This window comes from Moschus berezovskii, chromosome 3 (assembly GCF_049115385.1).
Source record: "Moschus berezovskii isolate FMDL1 chromosome 3, NW_MosBer_1.0, whole genome shotgun sequence".
Classification (NCBI taxonomy): domain Eukaryota; kingdom Metazoa; phylum Chordata; class Mammalia; order Artiodactyla; family Moschidae; genus Moschus; species Moschus berezovskii.
Genome location: NC_142462.1, coordinates 37,896,759 through 37,909,299, shown reverse-complemented (window position 1 = coordinate 37,909,299; position 12,541 = coordinate 37,896,759). Strand labels below are relative to the sequence as shown.

The following is a 12,541-nucleotide window of genomic DNA, read 5'->3' as shown; positions in this document are numbered from 1 at the left end:
AGCAGCTCCAAATGTATCAGCCTCAAACCATTAAATAATAAAGAAAAAAAATGCATTCTTCTATGTTTCTCTTTATCCCTCAATGTGAAGACATCATCCTTTATCGTAGCTCTTCCCTCCCGCTTCGGAAAACCTGAAGATGCGATCTGGGCTCAGGTTGCAGTGCTGCCCTGAGTACCCGCCTTGCATCAGCTGTGCGCATGGCACATGGTAGCAATCAAGGTGACGGCATCCCTTGAAACAGCGAGAGAACGGTCCTGGGAATAGTGGGAAAATTGGGGGAAGGAAATTTAACAATGCATTCGCAGACATGAGTCAGGTCTCATTTCCTTTACAGATGCAACTTGGGCTGCTGCTGTAATCACTGTCCTATTTAATTTTTCCACTATTGAGTAGAAATACAATAGAAATGCAGCCCATGAGAACGATTTAATAAGTAGGTCATATTCAGATAATGCTTCTGGAGGTCTGCTGAATTTTAAGTAATTGTTTTAGTGTCAACATTATTATGTTAGCCATAATTTGCTGAGGGTTTGCTGTCTATAGATTACCCTGTGTTCAGTGTGTGTAGGCAGGACATGAAAAATGATGGCCCAAGGTCCTGGCTGCTGTGTATAAAATAAATACTATATACAGATATATAACACAGATGAATATAGCCAATATTTTATAATAACTTTAGATGGAGTTTAATCTATAAAAATTTTGAATCACTGTGTTGTACACCTAAAACTATTATAATGCTGTAAATCAACTATATTTCAATTACTAAGAAAAAGATGATACCCATTTAGGAAGGTTGGGAGGACCAGATTATGAATAATGTTGATTCTGGAATTATAGGGTGATGTTTGAATTTTGTGTGAAACAGTGTGGAGTCACTGTAGACTTGCAGAGGACTGGAACAGGATGCAGATGTTTGGAGGTTATTCTGCCACCTGCACAGGAGGAAGTGTAGTGGAGACTGGTCTCGTCCTAAATGCTGTCTTTCCTTTACCGTGGGAAACTGACTGTGGTAGAGAGCTGGAAGACAGCGCAGGTGCGCAAGGCTGAGACAGGGGGTCTCGTCAGCAGGAAGGAGCTGCAAGCTTGAGAAGCCTTTTCCTGGAGATGGAGAAAACTTTAGAAATTAAAGCAGAGAACTGAAGACTACGAAAGGGAATGTAAATAAGAAGCAGGGAACAGTCTCTGTAAAGATATTGATGTTTTAGAAGATGTTCGTCTTTCATAAACATCCCCTTTCCTATCACCATTTGAGTTTCTTGAGTCTTTGATTCCACACAATTCCTGCCTCCGTTGAGCAGGTGTGTGTGAGACTACATATGAGCTGTACGGTAGGCGCTGGGTCCACAAGGCCCTCTTGTGGTAGCTGGTCTAGAGGAGGAGAAAAGTCCCGTCCTGGTCACAACAGCACAGGCCAGGAAACACTGCACACAGAGCAGTGGGGAGGTTGAGAATGGAGCCTCCCGAGTCCAGAAGGGAGACCTCAGAAAGACTTCATGGGGAGGAGCTGAAACTTCTGAAGTGAAAGCATAAGCACATGTGGACAGGTAGGCCGAGGTTGGACATGCTGCATTTTTTTAATATATTACTTTTTAAATATTCATTTTTTCTTTTATTCGAGGTATCGTTGGTATACAATAGTATATAAGTTATAGGTGTACAACTTTGTGATTCATAATTTTTAAAGGTTCTACCCCATTTATAGTTGTTATAAAATATTGGCCATGTTCTCTGTGTTGTACTATATCCTTGTAGGTTATTTATTTTATGTGTAGTAATTTGTACTCCTTAGTCCCCTTCCCCTATCTTGCCTCTCCCTCCTTCCCCTCCCAACTGGTGACCAACCACTAGTTTACTGTTTCTGTGAATCTGTTCTATTTTGTTATATTCACTAGTTTATTTTTTAGACTCCACATATAAGTAATATCATATAGTGTTTGTCTTTCTCTGACTTATTGAACTTAGCATAATACCCTCCAAGTCCATCCATATTGTTGCAGATGGCAAAATTTCATTCTTTTTAGTGTCTGAGTTGCCTTCCATTGTATGTATGTATATATGTCACGGTGTCTTTACCCACTCGCCAGCTGATGGACACTGAGGTTGCTTCCTTGCCTTGGCAACTGTGAATAATGCTGCTGTGAATGGTGGGGTGCATATGTCTTTTTGAATTAGTATCCATTTTCTTCAGATATAGACCCAGGGGTGAAATTACTGGATATGATAGTTTTGTTTTTAGTTTTTTGAGGAACCTCCATACTGTTTTCCATAGCGGCTGCCCCAATTTACATTCCCACCAACAGTGTGCAAGGGCTCCCTTTTTGCATGTCCTCAGCAATGTTTGTGGTCTTTATGTTAGCCATTCTGACAGGTGCGAGGTAATATCTCCTTGTGGTTTTGATTTGCATTTCTCTGATGATTAACAGTGTTGGAACATCTTTTCATATGCTGTCAGCCATCTGTATGTCATCCTTGGAAAAATGTCTGTTCAGGTCGTCTGCCCGTTTTTTAATTGGGTTGTCTGTTTTCCTGATGTTGAGTTATATGAGCTCTTTATATATTTTGCATATTAACTCCTTATCAGTCATAGTATTTACAGGTATTTTCTCATGGTAAGTAGGTTGTTTTGTGCTGTGTTCTTTCAAGTATGTTTTTCCAAGTCTTGGTTAGAATCTGCGCAGCTGGGGTTGAGAGCCACTATTTCCGCACACAAGGTCTGGATATTCTTTTGTAATCCAAACTCAGTATACTCAATTAAAGCTAGGTCTAGCACCGAATGCAACTCTTCTGTTTACATCCAGTGGTGTTAGACTATTCAGCCTTGCAGCACTCCTACTTCAGCAACACCTGAAATGACCCTTCCACTGATGTGTTTCCTCTCCTGCCTTTCAGCATATGATCGCCGACACTGTCCGAACCCTGAGACACTGCAGGACTAACCAGTTTGGTGAGTCGTTGAAGCTGGTTACGGCATGTTCATTTGTCATACATCGGTACAGACTGTGGCCATTTCACAAGTATTTGGTGATAGAGAATTTAAACAGGTGGTAAAATATACTATTCACATCATATGCATGCACTGGGTTCTCTCCTTTTCATCACTGCATGTTTGGGATGGAGAGTAAGAGAAGAAGTGGCAGCTCTTCATCCTGCCCCAGCAGCAGGCACTGTACAGCGTGACTTACAACTATCGGAAGCTCCCATTCCACCACCTGCCCCCGAAAGCCTTATTTGTTCGTCCTCTGGCTCAGAATGACCTGTGGGTTTATCAGGAGTTACCCTGTCCTTCACCTCCTTGCCTGGAGCCTCCCTGGAATAGGAATACAGTTTGTAAAAGTGCCCAAAGCAGTCTTCCAGAATCTTTTCTCCTCTCCAGCGAAAACTTCCTTTCTGGAGCTTCCTTTCACTGAAACAGTGTTTTTTCTGAGCACTTTTGTAGATTCCCCACTGAGACTACTGTATGTAGGAATATTTGTTTCAAGTCTCAGGAATAATTTGCATTATGTTTAAATGATGTTAAGATATTGCAGGAAGGAAGGAAATCGGAATGTATAGAGTTCAGGGAGCTTTCACGTGGGCAGTGGAATCCTGACCCCAGGGCTAGTGAATGGAGATTATTGACTCTGTGGATGCAGAACAGAAGACCCCAGCTCCAAGACGCTGACTCACTCGGCCGTTCCGCAGACCTCCTGGCTGGTACCCTTTTCTTCACCTTGCACAGACTTTAGAGATAAAAAGGCAGTTTTGTTTTATTTTTTAAAGGACAGAGTTCATAATTATAAATCAATCAGAAGTGACCACTAAGTAAAACCTAACTTTAAGTAATACATACTCATTGTAAACCAATGTTTTTCAACAATACAGAGCTCTAAAGTAGAAGGATCACAGTCCTACTTCCTAAGGAAAATATTGCTAACACTTTGGTACATATTCCTTAAGAATTTTCTTTCCGTTACATACTCTTAAGAATTTTCTTTCTGTTGCCAGTCTTGAGTAGCTTTATTGTCCTCCAACAAAGCAGCTGAACTTCTGTGTGAAGTACAAAATTTCTACTTGAAAGAGAGAATTATAAATACAGGACCTAATCTTCTAAATGTTCACATCAGCAAATATTATTTGATACATGCTTATATAATTCTCCATTAACTACTCAAGTGTAATGCAGTTTTAATAGAGATAGTTAAGAACATTGTCATGGAGATTCATTCAAATGTATAAGCATAATATTGCTGATGAGTAAAGGATCTGTATTTCTTTCACCCTCCTTTGCTTCCCATGCATTTATGGGTTCTCAGCAAATTCTGGGACCTCGGTCTCACTTGCCAAGGGCTTCTGGTCTATATACACTGCACGTGTGGGCAGGAGGGTTAGAGCAGTGTGGCTGGCCTTGACCTTGCCATCAACCTCCCATCACCAGAGGATAAGTCTGCAAGGCACAAAGCAAAGGAGAAGTTTAAATAACTGGCAGACCATTTGGTGTTTTGTATTTACCTATCTTTAAAAATCAAGTTTGGAACTGAATTACCTAAATTCATTTTGACAGTTTATATAGGCAGGGTTAACTGACGTCAGCACTTGGAAAGCCACTTTGAATTATAGAGTGCCCTGCAAGGGTCACGCATCATGGTTGGAAGCATTCTTCTTGCTATCTTTTTAAGACTGGAAAGTTAACAACAAAATTATCTTGGGAGCATCATGTTTTCTAAACCAAACAAGGAGGATGGTAAAAACTTTTAACTCTTGGTGCTTTTACTTGTTGAACCGGAAAGCCTTGTTTCTATTAAACCTAAGGACTACAAGCACGCCTCAAGTTATTTCCATAGAAAACATATTTGTCACAGAGGAGGGGAAAAATAGGTTTTCCACAAGAGAAAAAAATTCTCATTAGAATGCTCAGCTTCCTGAGGGCCTTTTCCTTCTGCTCAAGCTGAACTTACCCCCTGCTTCTCCATCTGAAACCCCATGGATCATGGAGGCTCACAGTTACCTTGTCTCTCTGGAATGTAGCTCAGCCCATCTCCACAGGCCATGAGGGGGTTTTTGTTTGCTTGTTTTTGACGGAAGTGGGCCTGTCCCATTGTCCAGGCTACTTTATCTCTGGTTCCTTATCACAGCTGCCAGCAGCACGGCATGCAGGGTTCACAGTACGCCAGAGGCTCTGTGGCCCTTTGTCTGCTGGCCGTTAGGGAGTAGGAACCCCCTTGCCTTGTCTTTAGCTGGGCCAGTGTCAGCCCATCCACACACTTCCTAAACCAGCTTTGCCTGTTAACCAGACCTTCAGTTCACTTCAGCCATGTTTGTTCACTCAGTTGAGCCCTTAAATCCTGCTGCTGCTGCTAAGTCGCTTCAGTCATGTCCGACTCTGTGTGACCCCATAGACGGCAGCCCACCAGGCTCCCCCATCCCTGGGATTCTCCAGGCAAGAACACTGGAGTGGGTTGCCATTTCCTTCTCCAATGTGTGAAAGTGAAAAGTGAAAGTGAAGTCGCTCAGTCGTGTCCGACTCTTCGCTACCCCATGGACTGCAGCCTACCAGGCTCCTCCGTCCATGGGATTTTCTAGGCAAGAGTACTGGAGTGGGGTGCCATTGCCTTCTCCGTTAAATCCTGCACTCCCTCCAAAAAAAGAGGACACCGAAAGATTATATGAAATACTTAAAAAAAAAAAAAACGTGTCCATGCAGTCACCAGATTAGCAGTGATTTCTGACAGTTTCAGCCTACGATACAAGAGCCTGTGAAGGCCATTTAGTCAGGAGCCAAGACCATGGACCTGGGGGCCTTGTGGTCTGGACTCCGGTCCTGCTGTGCCACTCACCTGCCAAGTCTGTGCTGTTTCCTGTTTTGGGGAGAGGATCATAACAACCACTAAATACTATATCATGAGAGGAGACATCACTCTACCATTGTTGGTAAAACATATATCTTGCCAGTCTAATCACCTCACCTGAGGAATCTAGTCTGAGCCCAGAAAGCATCTATATAATTAGCAAACAGACATTTCTTCTGGGACTATGACAAATGAGGGTCAGCCTTCTGGAGTTACACTGCTTCTTCATGCAGGGTTTTACTGGTATTTAGAAATAGCTTACTGAGATTGACTTTTTCCCCATTCCCCAACATAGGAGGTGACATATCTCCAAAAGAGCACCCAGAGTTGAAGTCCTACGTGCATCACCTGTACGTCATTGACAGCCAGCAAGCCCTGTTCGAGCTCTCGCATAGGATCGAGCCGCGGGTATGAGCCCCACCGCACACTGCCTTGCCTGCCCCGGAACTGCAGCGCTGGAGCCATGGGGATGGCAGTGCCAAGCGTGTTAAGTTCCTGTGAGAAAAGTTGCTGAGTTTTATCAGCTTATCACAATAAGACGCACACCGCAAAGCCAGCCAGAGCGTGCTCAGGAAGTGATATCAGCCACCGGAGTTGGGGAGAGGCTGCTATGGAAAGGAGACGGCAGAAGAGGAGGCAGAAACTTGCTCGAAATGAGAAGTCTGGCTTTTTAGGATCACCATGTTGAGCCAATCCATTGTTCACTTTGCGACATGCCAGCGTCAAGGGAAGAGGCCGCCCTTGTCATACGGTGACCAGACAGCTCGGTTAGAGTGCACAGGAGCCGGGGGGAGCTTTACTTGGCCTGGCAGTAGGTGGCAGTTTATAGGCTGTCAGAGTAGGAGCTCGTTTGAACATTCAAAGACAGTGATGGCATCTCTAGGTTTCTATGGAGACGGACTGGTCTCCATTGTTACAAACAAACTAGGACATCACCAAAAGCTACTTGTGTCTAAGGAAGCAGTGAGCACTGGCAGCTGCCACCCCTGCTCTAATCTCCAGAAGAGAAATGTCGAGGCATGCATTTCTTAGCAGCTCAGTCACTTAGTGCTGTATGCTTGCGGGTAAAATTCATTTCTGCACAACTTGATTTACAACTGTAAGTCAGTTAGACTAAGTTGCTTTGCCAATACGGAAAAATAGTCATCTTTAAGAAACTGACTCACTGTTTACTTTCTGGGGATTTTCTTTACATGTGCAGGCAGGCTCTCATCTCTCCTCAAATACAGTACGATTTTTGACAAAAGTATAGTGCCTGCCACATCGTGGGCACTCTGTAACTGTCTCTGGGGATGACAGGGTCACAAAGGTCCATCATCTTGCACGTGGCGGCGCCCTTGTGTTCTCACTCTTCGGCCACCTTGTGCTTACACTCTGGAATGAGAACCACCAGTACAGGGGGGTCTTCAGGGGATTTGATGTGTGAGTGCTTAGCGCTCCCTGGAGAAGAAGAAGGGATATAAAGTAGTGGCAGTGGCCTGTCTTTCAGCAGATGAAAAGAGCCCCCAGAGATACAAATGCCTGATTTACGCTTAGAAGTCCTGTAGCCCACCTCCCAACCAAGACAGGGGGCCTTTCTATAATTTGCCTCTTTTTTCTTCTCAAAGTCTCAGAGTCTTTTAGATCTCTTTTTATTTCCATTTTTAGAGATTGGGGCTCCTACGGTAGTTAAGACCTCTGGCTGTTCTCATGAACTGGTTTGCCTCAACCTTTGAACAAAAAAAACCTGTGGGAAACAATATTGAAATCCATCCTGCCAGCCAGATCCTTGTCACTTCGCTTAAATACAAAGCTCCTGCTTCCCGTATTAGGTCCGTTCATTTCCACACATGTGACCCTGGCGCCCCTCTGGCCAGCCCTGCTGGCTCGTCTCCTCTGTGCCTGTACAGAACCGCTTCCTCTCCTCTCATCAGCACCGCGTTACTGAGATGCGTCCAGTGCTTTCCGACACCTTCGTAGCAGCACTGTTCCCTGGGCTTGGCAACCATGCTGACCTGGAGAGATCACTCAAAAGAATCACATGGAGCAAATTTGGGGAGGACTTTGAGAGACAGTCTGTCCCATTGCGTCCTTCAGTCCTGAAAATGACGGTGCCTTGACAGAAAGGCACCATCCAGGGCTGGTCCACTCGGAGAAATGCCCCAGGCAGCTGCGGATGGAATGAGACTCGCTGGAAGAGATCAGAACCAGGGAAAAGCGATTTCTCTCGAGGCTGATCAAACAGTGGAGAAGTGCTCCCCTTGGCGATTACTGGCAACGGTGTGGGCTGACAGCACCAGTGTGAGTTTGGTCTTTACTCTAAGGGAGTGGCATTTAGCCATTCTGACCCTGTGAGGCTGTTTTGACATCATCTCTGTGTTTTAGAGTTTGAGTGATTATTCGCATTAGATTCATACTGCTCCATCTAGAACTACTGCCGTTGCTCCAGTGGAGAGCTCTTTCAACAAAGCATCTGCTTCTTGGACCTCAGCTCAGATATGAGCATGGCCAGACAAATCCACATGTACATCAGGCCTGAACAGATTCTGAGGGTGTATTCAGTTTACCCCCTTGTGGTATGAGCGGAAACAGACTGGGGAGAGGGTGGTGCTTGCCTACTGTTTCCTCCAGTCCTGGGGCTCACGTGGCTCTCAGGGTCTTCCCTAGTCACGGGGTGCACGTGGCTCTCAGGGCAGCAAAAGGAAAGGAGGATTTTGTTCTGTTTAGTGCTTTTCCATCCCCATCTTCTGAAAGTCATAATCTCCAAATCTTCCTGAAATTTAACAACAGTCTCAAGATGTTTCTCTGGCAGCAGGTCTCAGAAATTTCAGAAGCACCAAGAAGGCCTGAATCTGGAACTGAAGGATTCAAGGCAGGATCATGGGGACCTGATCAAGCTTAACATGAGACTCTTTCTAACAAGTCTGGAGTTGTCCCAGTGAGCAGGCTGCACAGAATTTAAACTGGGTCCCTGTTAATAGGGGTAGGTCATATTCCCTCACCGGGAAGATGTAGAAGCTCCTTTCCAACTCTATTAGATTTTCACAGTTGCACAAAATCTCTGTTCACTCTAAAACATTTCATGTATCTGCAACCTTCACCAGCGAGGAGTGCATGAGCCCTTCTAAGAGGGTTCTTTTTGCTACAGCACAACTTTCAGACAGTCCTGTGTGTCTTTGGATTTGTCAGCTTTCCAGCAAACTAGCCCTCTTTAGAAATTAGCATAGGACAGTGTGCTCGTTGATCAGTCGTGTCTGAATCTTTGTGACCCCATGAACTGTAGCCCACCAGGCTCCTCTGTCCATGGGATTCTCCAGGCAAGAATACTGGAGTGGGTAGCGCCATTCCCTTCTCCAGAGGATCTTCCCAAACCAGGGGCTGAACCCAGGTCTCCTGCATTGCAGGCAGATTCTTTACCATCTGAGTAACAACCAGGGAAGCCCCAGCAACAGTTTCCAATAGGCAAAATCATAACCATTCCAAAAATATTAAATTTTTTCATACACATTTGCTGATGCTCCAAAGACTACAGTTTTTTAAATTCACTTTCTGTTACAATCTGTACAATTGCTGAATGGTTGTAGTGATATTTATTATCACCTGCATTTACTTTATTCTGATATCTCAGAATAAATTTATTGTCTTAGACCCCTATCCACAAGCAAGTTGGGTAGAGCATACCTGAAATTCCGAGGCACAAGGAAAAAGTAAAAGCCCACCCCTCTCAGTTTGTGGGGAGAGGTGTACTCACCTCTACGGAGGGAGAAACAGTCGTGTGAAAGAGAAGGTGTTGGTGGCTTTCAATCCCTGGAGCTTGGCCTTGACGGCTGCCCTGATCCCAGCCCTGTGGTTTTGTTGTGGTCATCACTCACCAGATCCCAAGTGTCCCTGGATGGCACAGGGAATTCGAACTTCTCAGAAACTAGGGGCAGATCAGATCCACTGTGGTGGTCTAATGCGGAGTTTCTTTTAAATGCTTCAAAGACGTGTCCTTAAAATTTCAGCCTGCTTATTAACCAGTGAGCCATTGTGCTTAGAACCAGTGCTGGAAAAACGTTTTTTAAAATTGCCAAAAAGTTAAATGAAAATGTACTATATAAAGCAAAGCTGTATATACTAAACGTTTTTTAGCAGAGTACTATTTATTTGCATAGCCTATTTATTGTATTCGTATTACACTGTTATTAAAGACTGGGATGAAGTCAACCAGAAGCAAGGACTCTTGACTGCTGTGACCTTGTCAGCTTGCGTTAACAGTTAGAAGGTAGAAAACCTGCAATCAGGGCGCCTACCTAACTTCTCAGGGACTACACTTCGTAGTTTTCCACCGTTAGAAGAGCTGGTAAATATGAAACACTTGTGGAATTACCAGAATTGCCATTAACAGTATTTTCTTTCTCATATCTCATGCTTTCTGCTTCTGTACATATGACTGTGCTGTGTATTTATCAAAGCTAGTAAGCAATAATTTATATGTAAAAATGGCCAAGCAATATAAGGTGAAAACTTATATAAAAGTTACTGTTACCTTGTATTTTCAAGTGTTTTTTTAAAAAACTGCTTTTCCAAATATAAGATTATGTTAAAGATACACTATTCACGCCTCAGAACGTCTTGCTTTGTGATGTTTGGGGACTCTGCAGCCAGTGTTCTGGTACCATATTATGCTCAGATTGAAACTCAAGAATCGTTTACCCAGAGTGCGCTACAGGTAGGTGAAGAGATTCTCAGGAGGCCCATGGAAGCCAAAATCATTTATGCAGTTATTTCTGAACCTAAACATGCTGTGTTGGAAATCACATCCTCTCCTGGGATGTGCAGAGTCTGAAAACCCCCACCAGCACCTTACCCCACTCAAGTGGAATGGTGTACTCTCCCTAACCAGGCCAGACATGGAGGGAAGCTCCAGGCCCTCGTGGGGATGCCCAAGGCCTGGAGCAGCTGCAGCACAAGAGCCGGGGTGGGATGCTGAAGCAGAGGGGTGGTAATGATGCTCCACAGGCCGGAAAGACATGAGACTGTCACACCAACTCTTCTCTAGCCCTTCCTCCGAGAGCATCATACATCCTGCCCATTGGTGTCAAGCTTGGCCTCTGGCATGTGCTGATCCTTCCCTGCAGGAGGATTATGTTGAATTGAGTACTGGCCAAACGTCATCCTCTGTTCAGTGAAAAAGGCAAGGAGTGACCTGTGTGGCTTGGAGACTGAAGCTTTGAGGTAGCCTGTGGCTGCCATGTCTCTTCTGCTGTGAGACCCACAGTGCCCAGGTAGAGGTGTCTCCATCCACTGGACTCTCCAGCTGGTGGAGGATGCGTCACTTGAGGGAGAGAGAAAACACCCTCATTAGAAGCTATTGAGATTGAATGGAGGGGTGGGAGTGGGTGGCCTAGTATTGCCTGGGCAGCATTTCACCACAGCTGACTAATACAGTCTCTAGGACACAGGGGAGAATTCAGGCAATGGCAGGACCTTTCCCAGGTTCTACAGCAGCCGTGGCTCTGTGGTGTCTCATATCTGGTAAGTCTGTTTCTCCTGGAGAACCCTGTATGTTGACAGATGGCCAAGTTCAAACTACGGGAGCTATCTTGATTGCTCACATCCAACAGCCCTTGCTCATCTAGTTCTACACCAGTTGCTCTGTCCCCATGTTCCCGCATGAGGTCAGGCCCTCACTATCCATTACTTCAGCCATTAATTACAGTGACCTTCTGTTTAGGCTTCCTCCCTTTCATCTAAATATTCCCTTTCAAAATTGATTTTTCTTTTTTTTTTCTTTTCTCTTTTTTTTTTTTTTGCTAAAATACAGATCCTAGCTCAAAATCCTTCAGCAGCACCTCCCAAGCTATAGAAATAAACCTCAATAGCATACAAGTTCTTCATATTTTGGCCTCTTACTTATCCATCCAGGAGTTAAAGAGATTGGGAAGATAAATAACTTGGTAACCCCCTTTAAACTGAAATTCTACATGAGGAGATTCATTGATTCTTACTAATAAGAATGCCAGATGAAAATAATATGCACCAGACATTTGCTAAATAAGCAATGTGAGACTTGCTCCTTTCAAAGGCGTGGAATCTTAAAGCCAAACTGAGGATGGTTGGAGGGAGTGGGGTGGGGGCTCTACCAGGATTTGCCCAGGAGGGCAGAATTGCCTTCGCTATCAGAGATGAGCTCTTCCCTACCAGAGAAGTTCCAAGAGACCTAAAACCAGCCAGCAATTCAGTCATCAGATGAGCGATCTGGGAGATCATTTTTAGCCCCTGGCTGTTAAGAAAACTGGTGCAGATCTGCAATTGCTAGAGAAAATTGGTTTTGTTTTAGGAAGTGACCAGGCTGATTTGGGAAGTAAGAACTGTTCATGGTCCTTGGTGTCCCGTTGGCCTGGGCTGGGTCTCAGCTGGGAGGGAATGGCAGTGGCCAGAGCGGAAGGGCGCCTCACCCTTCCCGGCCCGGTGCCCCTGCTGACGTCACAGTCCCAGCAGACACGAAGGCCTGCAATAAACAGACGAATAAAGCCCTGGAATCACACAGCAGGGTCTGCTTCCAGCACAGAGCCAGCTGCTGCCTCCCCAGGGGTAAGGAGGGTCCACAGTGAGGGTGAACCTCATCTTATCAGCTGTCATTATATTCCTGGCTGCTGCCACCTGGCCTCACTCTGCCTTCTTGCCCAGGCCCCCTGACTGGAGCCAGCACTCAAGTCTGGCTGGACTCTTCTCCTCCCCACCCCAAC

The 12,541-nt window shown here is 44.9% G+C and overlaps 1 protein-coding gene across 5 annotated transcripts in view; it reads left to right on the top strand.

The window, feature by feature from the left end:
• The window catches only part of RAPGEF5 (Rap guanine nucleotide exchange factor 5), a 244,339-nt gene extending 233,933 nt beyond the window's left edge, over positions 1-10,406 (top strand). For all 5 annotated transcript variants that reach the window (XM_055420567.2, XM_055420566.2, XM_088833671.1 and 2 more), the window contains 2 exons: positions 2,896-2,950; positions 6,127-10,406. In XM_055420567.2, the coding sequence (XP_055276542.1) occupies positions 2,896-2,950; positions 6,127-6,245 (174 nt within the window). In that variant the 3' untranslated portion in view covers positions 6,246-10,406. The remainder of the gene's footprint in view (positions 1-2,895; positions 2,951-6,126) is intronic.
• The last annotated feature ends 2,135 nt before the right edge of the window (positions 10,407-12,541 follow it).